The sequence below is a fragment of the Mobula birostris genome, chromosome 2 (genome assembly GCF_030028105.1).
Source record: "Mobula birostris isolate sMobBir1 chromosome 2, sMobBir1.hap1, whole genome shotgun sequence".
Lineage (NCBI taxonomy): Eukaryota > Metazoa > Chordata > Chondrichthyes > Myliobatiformes > Myliobatidae > Mobula > Mobula birostris.
The window spans coordinates 154,272,185-154,289,165 of record NC_092371.1 but is presented as its reverse complement, the minus strand read 5'-3'; the positions used below and the strand labels follow the sequence as shown (position 1 = coordinate 154,289,165).

General features: G+C 39.6%; 1 protein-coding gene across 9 annotated transcripts in view; it reads left to right on the top strand.

The window, feature by feature from the left end:
• hace1 (HECT domain and ankyrin repeat containing E3 ubiquitin protein ligase 1) overlaps positions 1 to 16,981 on the top strand; it is a 78,698-nt gene that overhangs the window by 54,987 nt on the left and 6,730 nt on the right. For 7 of the 9 annotated variants that reach the window (XM_072250388.1, XM_072250367.1, XM_072250395.1 and 4 more), the window contains 3 exons: positions 6,282 to 6,413; positions 11,585 to 11,683; positions 14,338 to 14,408. In XM_072250388.1, coding sequence (XP_072106489.1) covers positions 6,282 to 6,413; positions 11,585 to 11,683; positions 14,338 to 14,408 — 302 coding nt within the window. Of the gene's footprint in view, positions 1 to 6,281; positions 6,414 to 8,031; positions 8,247 to 11,584; positions 11,684 to 14,337; positions 14,409 to 16,981 lie in introns of those variants that run through there. The other 2 variants (XM_072250374.1, XM_072250398.1) reach the window with 2 other exon arrangements.

Here is a 16,981-nt window from a genome sequence, read left to right as displayed (position 1 = left end):
CATGTGCTACCGGGCCGGGAGGAAACGATATGATTTCGTGGTAGGAGTCAGCTGCACCTTTCCTTATTCCCTGTCACGCCCACTGTTGAATTTGAACGCATGCGAGGTCATTACCTGCGTTTCATCTATGTCAGCGCGGGAAGGAGATCAACTCTTCGAGCTTGCAAATGACGGCGGGCAGAAAAGTATGTTTGACATAACATCACTGCTGGTATTCTGGATTAAAGTCAAGGCTAAGTATCCTGAGATAGTCACAAAAGCACTGAAAACGTTGCTTCCATTTCCAACTTCTTTCTGCGAAGCGGAGTTTTCTGCAATGAATGCAACGAAAACTAAATTGCGGAATAGACTGGACATAAGGAACCCCCTTCGAGTATCGCTGTCTCCTATCACCCCTCGATAGGACCGTCTTGTTGCAGGGAAACAAGCCCAGGGCTCCCACTGATTCAGCGATATTGGTGTGTTGCAATGATTTTATGTGTTTATACGGGGAAAATATGTGCTGTGTGTTTAATTTCCAAACGTTACTTAAAATGTTATGATGCTATTGACTTATATAACCATGTAACAATTACAGCACGAAAACAGGCCATCTCTGCCCTTCTAGTCCGTGCTGAACTCTACTCTCACTTAGTCCCACCGACCTGCACTCAGCCCATAACCCTCCATTCCTTTCCTGTCCATATACCTATCCAATTTTTCTTTAAATGATAATATCAAACCTGCCTCTACCACTTCTACTGGAAGTTTATTCAACACCTACTTCAAGCTCCCCTGTCCTCCCCTGATAATTGACCTATCACTATATTCATGCGAGCAAAATATGTGCTGTGTGTTTAATATTAAATAAACCCTTTTAGAAATGAAATTGAGTGTATTAGCCACTTATCACTGATATTCCGGTCGTGATGAACACCCCCCTCCCCCCCCGAACGGAATTGGCAAAAACGATTTGCAGAAAAAAAATTGGCAGGTACACGCATGTGCAGGTCACGCATGCGCAAGGCTTCATGGTCATTGTAGTCTTTCTCGGGGTAAGCTCAACGTATCTGACTGCTACTCTTGTCCATTGGCAACCCTCCTCTCCCCCCCCCCCCCCCCCCCCCCAGTGGGCCGGTCCGCAAGAATATTGTCAATATTAAATTGGTCTGCAGTGCAAAAAAGTTGGGGACCCCTGCCCTATTGTGTACAGGGAGGCTAAGTTCATCTAGGTTGGTGACACATTATCTCGTCTGCAGCGAGCAAGGTTGGTTCCGGTGGTCTGATTTCAAAGGTCTGATTTGACTGCAACTACCCAAGGCTATCCTTGCCTGGATGTTGTATTAATTTGAAGGAGAGGGAGATGTATATCGTTGAATGTAGGGAGACATTTGAAAGGAACAAGTCTTGTCGGGAGTGAGTCATAATTTGAAGTAGTGAGTGAAAGAGAAACATCGTTGCAAGGCAGGAGCTATTGGAAAAGAACAAGACTCCCCGGGAGTGAGTTTTATTTGACCAATATCCTTGTGGGCAGATTTGCTTGAGTTGTTGGGGAAGGTTTAAACTAATTCGCAAGGGTATGTGAACTAAAGTGATAGGGCTGAGAATGGGGTAGTTGGTATGCAAGTAGATCAGAATCAGGTTTAATATCACCGGCATATGTTGTGTAATTTGTTGACTTTGCAACAGCAGTACAATACAATACATAATAATAGAGGGGAAATGTTGAGTGTGTGCCTTCAGGCTTCTGTATCTTCTTAATGGTAGCATTGAGAAAAGGGCATGAGCTGGGTGATGGGGGTACCTAATGATGGACACTGCCTTTTTGAGGCATCGCTGATTGAAGATGACCTGCATACTATGAAGGCTAGTGCCTGTGATGGAGCTGACGTAACTTTACAACTCTCTGGAGCTTACTTCAATCCTGTGCAGTATCCACCCCCCCCCCCCCATACCAGACAGTGATGCAGCCAGTTAGAATGCTCCCAACAGTACAACTGTAGAAATTTAGAAGTGCTTTGGGTAACAAACCAAATCTCCGCAAACTCCCACTGTTGTGCCGCCTTTGTAGCTGCATTGATATGTTGGGTTCAGGTTAGATCCTCAGAGATATTGGCACCCAGGAACTTGAAATTGGTCACTTTTCCCCCTTCTGATTCCTTGTCTTACCCCTTCTGAAGTCCACAATCAGCACTTTGGTCTTACTGATGTTGAGTGCAAGGTTGTCGCTGTGACAGCAGTCAGCTAGCTGATATATCTTACTGTTGTGTGCCGTCTTGTCACCATCTGAAATTCTGCCAGCAACAGCTGTATCATTATAGATGGTATTTGAGCTGTACCTAGCTACACAGTCATGGGTGTAGAAGGAATAGAGTAGTGGGCAAAGCGCACATCCCTGAGGTGTGCCAGTGTTGATCGTCAGCAAGGAGGAGATATTACCAATTTGCACAGATTGTGATCTTCTGGTTAGGAAGTCAAGTATCCAGTTGCAGAGGAATGGCAAGGTGTTCCAGGTCGTGTGAACAGGTCTGAGACGGAATCGCTCCGTTTGAACACCACAAGGTGTACAAACCTTGAAGCGTATTCCACCTCTGCCTTTGAAAGACTTGGCAGTGCAGAGTGCAGTGAGACTGTGAGGAAGGACAGGCAAATGATAGGAAAAAATTGTAGTCAGCAGAATGAGCTGAAATCAGCGTCATTGAGTGAGGCTGAAAGAAGATCATAGATGAGACCTTAATATCCAAGGATGCATATTGTATCAAAAGGACAAGCAAACAGACAGATGGAGGTAGGGTGGTTCTGTTGTTAAAAAATGAAATCAAATCCTTAGGTGTGACATAGGATTGGAAGATGTTGAATCCTTGTGGGTAGAGTTAAGAAACTGCAAGGGTAAAGAGACCCTGATAGGAGTTATATACACTCCTCCAAATAGTGGCCAGGATCTGGAATACAGGTTACAGTGGGAGATCGAAAATGCATGTAAAAAGTCCTAAAGAAGGGTCTTGGCCTGAAATGTTGACTGTTTATTTATTTCCATAGATGTTGCCTGATCTTCTGATTTCATCCAGCATTTTGTGTGTGTGTTGCCCTAAAAAGGGCAAGTTAGGGCAGTCATGGGGGACTTCAATATTCAGGTAGATTGGGAAAAATCAGGTTGGTGCTGGATTGCAAGAAAGGAAATTTGTAGAAAGCCTGTGAGATGGCTTTATAGAGCAGCTTGTAGTTGAGTACACTAGGGGAAAGGTAATTCTGGTTTGGGTGTTGTGTAATGAACCAAATTTGGGTAGGAGGCAATAATCATAATATAGAATTCACTCTGCGATTTAAGAGGGAGAAGATAAAGTCAGATGTATCAGTATTACAGTAGAGCCAAGAGAATTCCAGAGGCATAAGAGAGAAGCTGGCAAAGTTGACTGGGACAGTAGCAGGGGTGATGGCAGAACAGCAATGGCTGGAGTTTGGATGGCGCAGGAAGGCAAATCCCAAAGATGAAACACTCTAAAGGGAAGATGAGGCAACAGTGGCTGACAAGGGCAATCAAAGACATAAAAGGAAAAGAGAGGGCATATAATGTAGCAAAAATTAGTGGGAAGTTAGAGGATTGGGAAAGTATTAGAAAACAATAGAAGACAACTAAAAAGCCATCAGGAGAGAAATGGTGAAATAAGGAAAGCTAGCTAATAATATACAAGGATATCAAAAGTTCTTTCAGATATATAAAGAGTAAAAAAGAGGCGAGAATGTATATTAGATCACTGGAGAATGACATTGGAGAGCTAGTAATGGGGAATGGGGGACACAAAAATGGCAGATGAATACAAGTATTTTGCCTCAATCTTCACTGTGGGGTGCACTAGCAGAATGCTAGAGACTAGAGTGTCAGAGAGCAGGGTGAATGTAATTGCTATTAATAAGCAGAAGTTCCTTTGGAAGCTGAAAGGTCTGAAGGTAGCAAATTTACCTCGACCAGATGAAAAGACCCCAGGATTTTGAAAAGTGTAGCTGAAGAGGTTGTGGAGGCATTAATAATGACCTTTCAAGAATCACTAGATTCTAGAATGGTTCTAGAGGACTGGAAAATTGCAAGTGCCACTACACTCTTTTAAGAAGGGAGGGAAGCAGAAGAAGAAGAAGCTAGTATGACTGACTTCAGTGGTTGGGATGATGTTGGAGTCCATTATTAAGGGTGAGTTTTCAGGATACTTTGAGGCTCATGATAAAATAGGCCATTGACAGTATGATTTCCTTAAGGGAAATATTGCCTGACAGATCTGTTCGAATTCTGTGAGGAAAGGTGAGTCAGTGGATGTGCCTTTGACAAGGTGCTATACATAAGGGAGTATTACAGGAAAGTTACTAGCGTGAAGAGAAGATTGGCTGACTGGCAGGAGGCAAAAAGTGGGAATAATGCGGGCATTTTCTGATTGCTGCTGATGACAAGTGTTCAGCAGGAGTCAGAGTTAGGTCCACTTCTTTTCATGTTATGTCAGTGATTTGGATGACAGAATTGATGGCTTTTTGTCCAGGTTTGCAGATGATACAAAGATAGGTGGAGGGAAAGATAGTTTTGAGGAAGTAGGGAGTCTGCAGAAGGACTTGGACAGATTGGGAGAATGTGCAAAGTAGTGGCAAGTGGAATGTAGTGTTAGGAAGTGTAAGGTCATGCATTCTGCTAGAAGGAATAAAGTTGTCAATTATTTTCTAAATGGGGAGAAAATTTAAAAATGAAGAGGTGCAAAGGGATTTGTGGGTTCTTGTGCAGGATTCCCTAAAGATTAATTTGCAGGTTGAGTTGATAAGGAAAGCAAATGCAATTTTAACATTCACTTTGTGTGGACTAGAATATAGGACAAAGAATGTAATGATGAGGCTTTATAAAGCATTGGTCAGACTGCATGAAGTATTATGAGCAGTTATGGGCCCCTTATCCAAGGAGAGAGTCAAGAGGGGATCTACAAGAATGATTCTGGGAATGAAAGAGTTAAAGTATGAGGAGCATTTGATGGCTCTGGGCCTGTTCTTATGTTTAGAAGATCCCATTGAAACTTACGGAATATTGAATGTTTATATTTTGAATGTTTCCTATATTGAGTGAGTCTAGGATTAGAGGACAGAGATTCATGGTAGAGGGACATCTATTTAGAACAGAGATGAGACGCAATTTCTTTAGCCAGAGGGTGGTTAACCCGTGGAATTCATTGTCACAAACAGCCGTGGGGGCCAAGTCATTGAGCATATTCAAAGTGGGGGTTGACAGGCTCTGGATTAGGGCTGAAAATGTACGGTGAGAAGGCAGGAGATTAGGATTGAGAGAGATCATAAATTAGCCTATTTCTTCTCCTATGTCATATGGTTGTCTTTAACCCATGCTTTCTTGGAACTTACACACTTGTTAATGTTTTGATAGTTTGATATCTTTTCCTTTACTCTGTGGCATTTGGATGACGGGACAGAAAAATCACGTATTTTTGTTTTCCACCATCATGAGTTGTGTTTGTAGAGGCATTAAGTTGCAAAGAGTTTAGTGAATGAGCAAACAGAAAAACTGGTGGATGTATTTTATTGGAAAAAGTGTTTATTCATTTTGGACTGAAAAAGTCTTAAAAACTTTGTGACTTAAAAGCTATTCAGGTCTTTTGAATTTGACTCTTAATGTTTTTAGTTTTGCAGTTTTATCTGAGCAGTGATATTTGCTCCAGGAAATTGGTCTTTCCTTAAAGAATCATTTGTCATCAGAAACTTCAATGGATTCAGTGGTCTTCTTGTCTGATTACTTTTTCAGTCTAATTGAAATATGTGCCAAAATGCCAATAATGTTTTAATCATTATAATTTTGTAAAAAGGCAAAAAACAGGGCAGTTTTTCAGTAGGTTGTTTCTCAAATTCTTGGTGATTGTATACATTTATGAAGAGTTTGAATACGAGGCATATGTTCCCAATTAATTTACCTCTACTTTTGAATGCTTACAGTTGTACAGGATGCTAGATAAAGCAAACTTTCACAACTCTGTTTTGTTGCTTGATTGAATGTCAAATGTATTTTGCCTCCCCAGTCTCCACGATCTATAAGTTCAGGAAGTTTCAGTACTGCTGTTGAATCCCTTTTTAAGTTATTAATACCAACATTTTGTATTGCACTATTGATTCATTAATAACGCAACAGAACTTGCTTGTTGTAATGATTAAAAGATAATTGAAAGGATCAAATACATAAAAGTGCTAGTTTTGTTGACCTTTGTGCATTATTTCAGCTAATGGACTTCCAATTTGCAGACCATTAAATAGCTACCCTTTCTTTGTAGGCTGAGTACGTCCAGCTGGTTACTGAATTAAGAATGACTCGTGCTATTCAGCCTCAGATAAATGCATTTTTGCAAGGCTTTCACCTGTTCATCCCAGCATCCCTCGTTCAGCTTTTTGATGAATATGAGCTGGTAAGTGCACATTGTATTTTGCAATTTACTAAACCATTGTTAAAATTAATATAAGTGATTAAGGAGTGGATCAAGAAGAAGAAAAGAATAATGAGAGCAAGGAGTACTTGAGATGATCATGTCCCCCGCCCCCACCCCCGAATTATTTCCACAGTACAGTCATTTCTGTCTGTACTTTTAGGAGAGTGCATTCTTGGGAGAAGTTCAGCAAAATTCGATAAATTGTCAAGTCTGAGTGAAATGTATTTGTATGGACAGGGAATGACGTGCTATTCATTACAGCCAAATCTACCTTTGCAAATCAAAGATGCATACCCCAGTAGATGATGTCTTATTGTGAAAATCGTGAATCAAAAAAAATTAGAATACCTTCATATACTATGCTGAATTTCCAACTTGCTAATAAAGGTGAAAGGATTTAGAGGAGTATGCATAAATGTTGAACAGATTAAAAGTGCAATCAAGCTAATTTATTAGGTTGCAGAATTAGATGTGGTCTCTTTAGCCTACCACTTTCATGCCCGCTTAACCCATTTTCACTAATCCTACTTGTCCACATTAGGACTGCAGTTTCTATGTGTCAGCTTTTATCTGATTCTACCACCACTGGCAGCAGATTCTAGGTATCAACTGCTCTGTGAAAATAAAAACAAAGTTTCCTTATAAAACTCCTTCCCCTTACCTTGAATCTATGTGCTTCTGTTTTTGGTACTCCATGGGCGGAAGATTTTTTACTATTAACCTTAACTACTGTATTTTTATATACTTCTGCCACCCTTCATCTTCCTTTGCTCCATGGAAAGTAATCCTATCCTCGACCAAGTCAAACAATCCAGACTACATTCTAGTGAACCTTCTCTGCATTTTCTCCAGTGCAATCACATCCTCCTTGTATTGTGGCAGCTAGAAATGCAAATAGTATTCCATGTGTGGCCTAACAAGTGGCTTGTAAAGTTGCATTATAAGGACTTGCGTTGCATATTTATTGTCCTGATCTCTACACTACCCTGTTGACCTATGTTTCCAATTTTAGGGGACCATGGATTTGCACCTCTAGTTTCTCTGTTCATCAACATTCCTTGGTGCTCTAACATTTGCTGTACACGTTCTCCCCTTTTGATTTGCCAAAATACATCACTTTATACTTATCAGGATTAAATTCCAATCACAATGCTTGCCAAATGTCCCGTCAGATTTATATCTTGCCGTAGCTTTAAGTAACTTTCCTCGCTATTTACATGCCATCGGGTTTGTTTTCTGCAAACTTACTAATCGTATTTCCTACATTTGCATTCAGATTGCTAATGTATGTCACATCAGTAAAGGCCTAGCTTTGATTCATGGAGGACACTATTAGTCACCAAACCATCAGGTAGGAAGCCAGTGGTTTCCCTATCACCAAGGCATCGTGGATCCAATTAGCCAGTTTCCATTGGATCCTAGCTGCTTTATCCTTTAGAACCAGCCTACCATGCCTTGGATTCATGTAGACAATATCTACCGTCATCATCCATCACAATATTCAATTAAATTAGTGAGATAGAACTACACCCTGCACAAGCCATGTTGATTATTCCTAATCAGTCCTTGCCTTTCCAAATGAATTCCTATCCTTCAGAATTGTCTCCAGTAATTTCTCTACCGTGGATGGAAGGTTTACTGGCCTGAGTTTATAAATATAAGAGATTCTGGAAATGCTGGAAATCTTGAGCAACACACACACACACCAGTGCTGGAGGAACTCAGCAAATCAGGCAGCATCTGTGGAGGAGAATAAACAGTCAATGTTTCAGATCAAGACCCCTCGTCGGGACTAAAAAGGAAGCCAGAATATGAAGGTAAGGTGGGTGGGTGGGAGAACAGTAGGGGATGAAGTAAGAATCTGGGATATAAAAGATTAAAGAAGGAATCTGATAAGAAAGGACAGTGAAATATGGAAGAAAGGGAAGGAGAAGAAACCAGAGAGAGAAAATGGGCAGGTGAGGAGAGGACAAGGGGTGAGAGGGGAACCAGAATGGGGAATGGAAAAAGAAAGAAGGTGTTGGGGGTGGGGGGGAGAAATTACCAGAAGCTAGAGAAATCGATGTTCATGCCATCAGCTTGGAGACTACCCAGACAGAATGAGATTTTGCTCCTCCGACCTGAGAGTGGTCTCATTATGGCTGTACAGGAGTCCATGAACAGAAATATCAGAATGGGAATGGGAAGTTCAATGAAATGGATACACACCAAGTGATCTTGCTTTTTGCAGCGGACAAGGTGAAGGTGTTCGGTTACCTAGCTTATCTCTGCTACTCTTAAATGAAGGAACATCATTAACTATCCTCCAATCTGTTACCTTGTTTGTGCCTAATCAAAATGTAGAATGCTCCATCAGGGGTCTAGCTCCCTTGTTTCTTATTACATTTTGGGATGTATCGCATAGGAATCTGGGGAGTTATTTACCTTGTATCTTTTAAGACATCTAACACATCTTGTATTGACATACTTCAGACCTTCAATGTATCCCTCTACTCTCTACTGTTTGCGTCCTTTGTAAGTACTGATGATAAGTATTCATTAAAGACTATGCCTACATCCCCGGCTTTAAAAATTCATTATCCCTTTGATCCCCAAGGCAACCACTCTTTTTCACGATGTCCTCGTACCTGTAATATAGAATGAATTGGGATTCGCCTCAGTCTTGCCTGCGAAGGATATTTCTTGGCCTCTCTTTGCCCTCCCAATTTCAACACTCTTTTACACCCTTATAGTCCCCAGGGGACTCAACTGTATTTGTTAGTACTTGTCATGTGCTTCACTTTTTTTGATCAAACAATCAATAACTTGGCATTCAAAATGCTATAATCTTGCCATCTTTTCCTTTTACCCTTACCTAAACATACTACCTTAACTCTTGCTAACTGACTTTCAAAAATCGCCGCTTATCGAATGCTTTACTCACAACTGTTTGCTCCTTTTCACTAGGTCCTCTCTTCCTCCATTCAAATCAGCCTTGCCACGATTTGTCTTAAGGACTAACCTTCACCTTTCTGTAACTGCCATAAAATGAACAGAATTATAGTCACTATTCCCAAAATATTCCCCAATTGAAACCTTCACCATGTACCTCATTTCATTTCCTAAGACAAAGTTAAGAACAGCCTGGTTTCTTAAAAGCTATCTACATGTTGGCTCCAAATTTGGCTTTGATAGATTTGACAAACTCTGTCCCATGTTATGTAATCTCAGTCAAAATTGGCAACACTATAATCTTCCACTATTATACTCTATTGTTTTTACATCTAGCTGCAATTTGCTTAAATAACTGTTTTTTCTTTCTGATTCCCACTGACCATAGTATTACCCTCACAAAGTGATTGCCCTCTAGTGTCTTTGGATGATTCCTCTCTATGTATTTCCTTATTGCATCCTGCTTTGAAACTTGAAACTTCTATACTGCAGAACAATAAGCTGCCAGTCCTGCCCTTTTCTCATGCAGTAAAGTCATAGTTCCATGTACTGATCCATGCTTTAAGCTTATCTGACTTGTCTCCTTCCATTAAAGTAAACGCAGTTGAGCCTACCACACACCATCTTCTCCTGCTCACCAACGTCATCTATCATGCCTGTCTACTTTGCCTACTGAGCTTACTTTATCCTTGACATTTGAGTCAATCTTCCTGCCAACCACACTGCTGCTGAACTCATGTCTCTGCCAAATTAGTTTAAACACTTTTGAGCAGCATAAACAAACTGCTTTTCAAGGATATTGGTCCCCCTCCAGTTTAGATTTGACCTTGTGCAAGTCCCACCTATCTCAAGACATTCCAAGTCCACTCCAAGACACTCCTGACTCTGGCAACAAGGAACTAATGTATATTCTGGAGTCTTGCTCGTGGGCTAACTTATTTCCTTCCAATGCTGTTGCTAGACTTTGTCCTCGCCTAATGGTGGAACAGTCAATGGTAGCATCATAAACTTAGTTACCGCTTCTGCTTTTCCTCTCAGAGGCCATCCCTTTGTCTGTTGTTTGAAGCAGAGGTTACCTATCTCCTTTCTGTGACTGCCACACTAAATATACTATCTATGACATTTTCCATGTCTCAGTTGCTCCATAGTAAATTTTACTAGAGCTTCATTTGTTCTGTGGCAGACATACTTCCTGCAGGTATTTTGGAAGTGATCTCCTACATCTTGCAGGAGGAGCATATCGCTGCCCTTGCTTCCATAATCCTCTAACACCAGTTCCTACCGAGAGAAAAACAAAAAAAAACCTGATCACTATTAACTGTTCTTGCTGAAGCCTGATGCTCTGACTTCAAAGTCCCCTTGGCAAATGGCTGCTTTCTAGACCACTGCTTCCATTTTTGTCCTCCTTTTTAAAATGCTCTTGACAGTCCCACACATGCTGCCATGTCTAAACCTTGACCAGTATTTCAGCTGAATAAAAAAAGAATGTCTTTGTCCTCTAATTTTTTTTCTAAAGTATTTTGCCAAATGTATACAATAATTTTAAGTGCATGGGTTGATAAGTCTTTCCACAGCAGGTGCAGGGTTTTGACCCAAAACATTGTCAATTTCTTTCCTTCCACAGATGCTGGTTGTTACTCCAGATTCCAGCATCTGCAGTCTCTTTTGCCTCCACAGCTAATCGGTTACTGTTTGGTTAGTATTTACGTACAGTGAAGCTGTAAATACAGATAGCATAAAAATACTTTTAAATCCGAGCTTGTTTAATTTTTTTGGACTTCATGAAAATCAATTGGTGAATCGTTATATTAGATAGTTGGGACTATTTCTTTCCCTTTTGAAATAATAAAAATTTAAAGAAATGACCTCATTACTATGAGAGGACATGTCAGACTTTGAAAGTATCAGTGTCTACCTCAGTTACTTGCATAAAAAACTTATGAAGATCGTCTTCAATTGTGCAAGGCTAACTTTTTTAAATAATATGTTCCTGAAGTGATGTCTGATAGACTTGAAGTTATATTAAACAATTTTTTCATTAACCTTTCAAGGTGAGATATAATAATATTGAGGAAAGTAATTAAACAGCTTTGATGAAAGGATAACATGGAATTGGCACAATGCAAATGTTTACATTTAATTTCTGATTTGCATTTTATTTCTGGTCTGAATTTTATTTCTTGGCTGCACAGATAACAATGACAAATTGTTCTCTTAAGGAATTGCTGCTGTCAGGGATGCCGGAGATTGACGTGACTGACTGGCAACACAATACAGAATACACCAGTGGCTATGATAAAGAAGAACCAGTGATAAAGGTACTGAGTACAGCTTGCAAGATAAAATTCATTAGCTGTGTACCTTTTCTTCAAGAAGGCTATATTTAAGCTCTGTTATCAGCATATAGTACAGGAATGTATCCCTAAAAGATGTTTAAAAAAAACAAACTTGAAGATAGAAGGAAGTCTCCATACGAGGAAAAGAAAATCTAAATTGTAGAAACTTGCAAAACATTTTTAATTTGCACTTCACTCTTTGTGCTGTCGCTTAAGTTTCTTGAATGTGGATTGCATTGTTACATAGTTGTGCAGTATTAAAGTATAAATATTTGCCATACGTGGAAGATAACGCAGTAAATATAATGCACTAACTCTAGTTAACATTAGTGGGGGAAAATGTTACTCTCTTCAATGACTTATGTATTCAGGATTATAGTAAAGTATTTGGATATGTGTTACTGTTGAGCAATGTAGATATGGTTATGTCAAGTAACTTAACTGTAACTTAATGGTTAGTAAATTGAAAATTAAACTGAAGTAGGTGGTATAGTGGTTCACTTAAGTAGAATCACGTGTAGTCATGGTAGTGAAGAAGGCTGTTGGCCCACTGGCCTGCGTAGGTGCGGACATTGAGTATAGAAGTTGGGAGGTCACACTTGGAGTATTGTGTTGAGTTTTGTCAGCCTGCTGTGGGAAGGATATTAAAATAGTAAGAGTGTAAAAAAAATTGTGGTAAAAATTTAGAAGGATGTTGCCAGTACTTGAGCGTTAAGATATAGGGAGAGGTTGGATAGGTTTAGACTTTATTTTGTAGACTGTAAGGGACAGTGATTTTTACAAAGCTGTTTCAAGCCATTAGGGGCGTAGATAGGGTTAGGAATCAAGAAATGAGGGTTTAAGTTGAGAGGAAAAAATTATAAGATGGACTCAATTTTTAATTTTACAGAAAGTCTGGTATCACTGTGGAATTAGTGCCGGAGGAAGTTATTGAGGCATTTACATAACTTTTCAGGTGTATTATAATCTGAATGTAAGAAAACAACATTCCTCTGGACCACGGTGCACCCACAAAACATATATCACACATAGCACCTAATATTACAAAAATATTACCATAATTAAGTTAATAAAATGTAATTGAAAATGCGTGTAGTGTATTTTGGAAGACTGTTGGACAGGTACATGGATAGGAAAGGTTTAGAAGGAAATGGGCTAAATGCTAGCAAATGGGATGAGTTTGTGTGGGGCATCTTGGTTGGCATGGACCATTTTGGGCTGAAGATGTACAAAATATTTCCTTTCCATTTATCTTTGACTTTTGGACTGATGAAATAGAAAAACCAGAAAATACTGGAAATACACAGCAGGTAAGGTAGAGAGAAGAAAAAGTTAATGTATCAGGTTTGTGACCTTTCATCAGAACTAGTTAAAAATGTCTTTTGTGTTGGAGAGAAGTGGAACAAGAAGTATTTCATGATGATGTTGGTGAATACAAAATGGTGATGATGCTGGGTGACAGAGGATATGAAGTCTTGTCAGTACAGATTATCTGTCTGGAAGAGATGTAAATGAAGGAAGGCAGGAGCAGAAACATGATTCAGGAACAGTAAAACAGGGCATTGGATGTAGTTGCTGGATATCTGTAATGAAAGAATGGTGCAAACACCCAGCAAGTAAAATAGCCATTGTAGAAAAAGAAAAAGTCAGCATTAATGTTGCCATGACTATGAATTCCTCAGTTAAATTGGCATTTAACTGCTATTTAGTGCTTTGTATTTATAAAACTTTTTTTGTAAGGCCATGTTTATAGTCTATTAAGAATCCATAGTGAGTGTTTGCATTATTGAAATAAACCTTCAGATTTTCAGCAGGTATATTCTGCCTTTCGCATTACATCGGATATAGTCTATCATAATGTAGAGTGATCCAGAGATCAACAATACTAGTTCACAAATTCATACATCACATGGCATCTTGAGAATTTGAATTTAATTTTTTTGCTTTCAAAAATCTGAAACTAAGATGATAAAAGGCAATGAAGTATTTCAATTGTAGTCATACATTATTTACGTAAGAAACTTTTATGTTTACCTGTGCCAGATGGGACTCCAGTTCCACTATAGTTCACTCTTACTACCTTCCTACCTTATGGAGCAGTTTAGCCTTAAGGCACTTAGTTGCATCAAAAACTATGGCAATCTCAAGATTTCAGTGAACTGAGCTAACTACCATATTCAGAAGGCATGGGAAATGAACTCTATTCATTCTAGGGCTAGTACAATATAATTTATCAATATTTTAAAAAGCCCTTATAGAAAAAGGACCTAGTGCTTTCCCAGCATATATGACAAATAAACCCTTCTCGGGCATCCAGCTGAGTACAGGTATTGATTTTAATCAACGTTTTAATGACAAGCTCTGCCATTCCATCAGGCATCATCCCTGGTGAAAATGGCAGGGTTTGTCATCAAAACGTTGCTTAAAATTGATGCTGTCCTTGGTTAAAAGCCAGAGAACAGTTTATTCCCCTTATAGAAAAGTTGTCTGTTGTGTAAAGTACACACAGGTACCTTTTCCACCCATTAAAAATATCACTTAATGTTATCTCAAAGCAGTCATCTGTGTTTGTTGCTCAAAATTTCCAACAGCTGCAGAATCTCCTGTGTAATGTCAACTCAAATCTTTTTTTCTAGTGGTTCTGGGAAGTTGTCAAAGAGTTCACTCAAGAAGAATGTGTATTACTATTACAGTTTGTTACAGGCAGGTAAGGCAAACTGATTAAAATTGATTCATAAAGCCATGTGACGACATAATTTCAGGCACCCGTTCAGATCTGCAAATATATCTGACTTTGCTAATTGACTTTCTAATTATTGGAATGCTTGGGTGAAGGAAGAGACGGCAAGTGGCTGAGGAAAAAAAACTAATGCACTAAAGTCAAATGAAATGGAATTTGTTTCAGCTTTTGAAATAGTTCGGGGTTGTCATCGTGAAGATTTCCAATAGTATTTATGAACATTTAAATCTATTTTGGTAAATATTTTTAAAATTGATTTTGGTCAATTGGAGTATGAAACAATCCAATTGTGATCACAATTTGTAACATACACTCAGTGGCCATTTTATTAGGTTCACCTATCCTTATTAATGAAAATATCTAATCAGCCAGTCACGTGGCAGCAACTCATTAAAGCATGCAGACATAGTCAGGAGGCTCAGTTGTGTTTCAGACCGAACATCAGAATGAAGGAAGATCTGATCTAAATGACTTTCACCATGCAATGATTGTTGGTGTTGGATGAGATGTTTGAATATCTCAAACTGATGAACTTGTGGGAGTTTCATGCACAGCATTCTTTAGAGTTTACAGAGAATGGTGTGAAAAACAAATAAAAACAGTGAGTGGCATTTCAACGGGCGCCATTGTTCCCGAATGGCCAGACTCGTTCAAGCTGACAAGGAGGCGACAGTAACTCATAACCATGTGTTGCAACAGTGGTGTGTAGGAGATACCTAAGTGGCCACTGAATGTACTTAGTGGATCTTGATGGGGAAAACTGGCATTAAAAATGTAAACAAAACTGGCCAGATACTGGACTGAGTAGCAGTTTTTCAGGCTAATGCAAACCAAAGTTGATTTTAACCTGAAGTAACTTCCATTAATTTAATTTTCTTTGTTCTGAAATTGCATGGTACGCAATTGATCACAAATCTATAGGAGCATTACTGACATTTTCTGAATGCGCTTTGTCATAATTGCATTGCATGTTTTCACCCAGATTAACATAAATTGTCGCTCAAAGCTACACATGACAGCTATTATGTTTAGTCTCAGTAGATCGATCATAGAGTTCTAGTTTGTGTTTTATTTCTGATTTCAAAAGACTTTCTGCTGACATCAGGAGATCTGACAGGATAGTGTCAGTACTGACTGCAGAATTATTCAAATAAGCTAATATCCAATATGCTAAAACAAACACTCTGCTTTTTGCAGCAGTCATCAGTTGAGCTACTTATTCAGTGAGTGCCTCAATGGTAACAACGTTAGCATTACTCCATTACAAAAGGCTTTGGGATCGATGGCCGTATAGGACACGAGTGAGATCGCACTTATAGCATTGTGTGTTGTTCTGGTTGCCATATTAAAAGATTAAGCTAAAGAGGATGCAGAAAAAATTTGTGAGGTTGAGGATGTTGCTGGGGCTTGAGAGGCTGGATTGTCTGGGACTATTTTCTCTGGGTCATGGAGGCTGATGGGTAACCTGACAGAGGTTTATAAAATCATGAGGAGCCTAGGTTTGGAGCATTGTCAGTCTTTCCCAGGGTAGGGCTGTTTGAAACTAGAAGACATAGGTTGCAGGTGAAGGGGTGGGAGATTTAAAGGGGACCAGAGGAACAGGTGTTTGATACAGGGGGTGGTGGGTGTATGGATTGAGCTGTCAGAGCAAATAGTAGAGGGTGGTACAATAACAACTTTAACAGATAATTGCACAGATTGATGGATCGAAAAGGTTTCAAGGGATATGGACCAAATATAGGTAAACGGGACTACTCAGGAGGGCACCTTGGTCAGCATGGACGAGTTGGGTTAAAATGACTTTTCGTGCTGTATGAATTAGTAGATATGGTAGAGTATTCAGAGAGGCTTGGGAACTTTTTAAAGTTCGAGGCAACGACTCTTAGGGTGAGTTCATTGTGAATGAATTTTCAAGACATCAGCTTTAAGTTCCTTGGATTAAACATCACCGAGGATCTCAAATAGTCTACATACCGGCTGTGTGGTGAAAAAGGCACGACAGCACCTCTTTCACTTCAGATGGTTGAAGAAGTTTGGTGTGGCCCCCCCAAATTCTAAGAACTTTCTATAGGAGCACAATTGAGAGCATCCTGACTGGCTGCATTACTGCCTGGTATGGGAACTGTACTTCCCTCAGTCGCAGGACTCTGCAGAGAGGGAAGTGGACAGCCCAGTGCATCTGTAGATGTGAACTTCCCACTATTCAGGACATTTACAAAGACAGGTGTGTAAAAAGGGCCCGAAGGATCATTGGAGACCCATGTCACTGCAACCACAAACTTCTAGCTGCCACCATCTGGGAAACAGTAAGGCAGCATAAAAGGCAGGACCAACAGGCTCCAGGACAGCTTCTTTCAGGCCATCAGACTTGCTTAATTCATGCTAATGCAACTGTATTTCTATGTTATATTGACTGCCCTGTTGTACATAATATTTATTATAAATTATTATAATTGCACATTGCATATTTGAACGGAGACGTAATGTAATGACTTTTACTTATGGATATGAAGGATGTAAGTAATAAAGTCAATTCAATT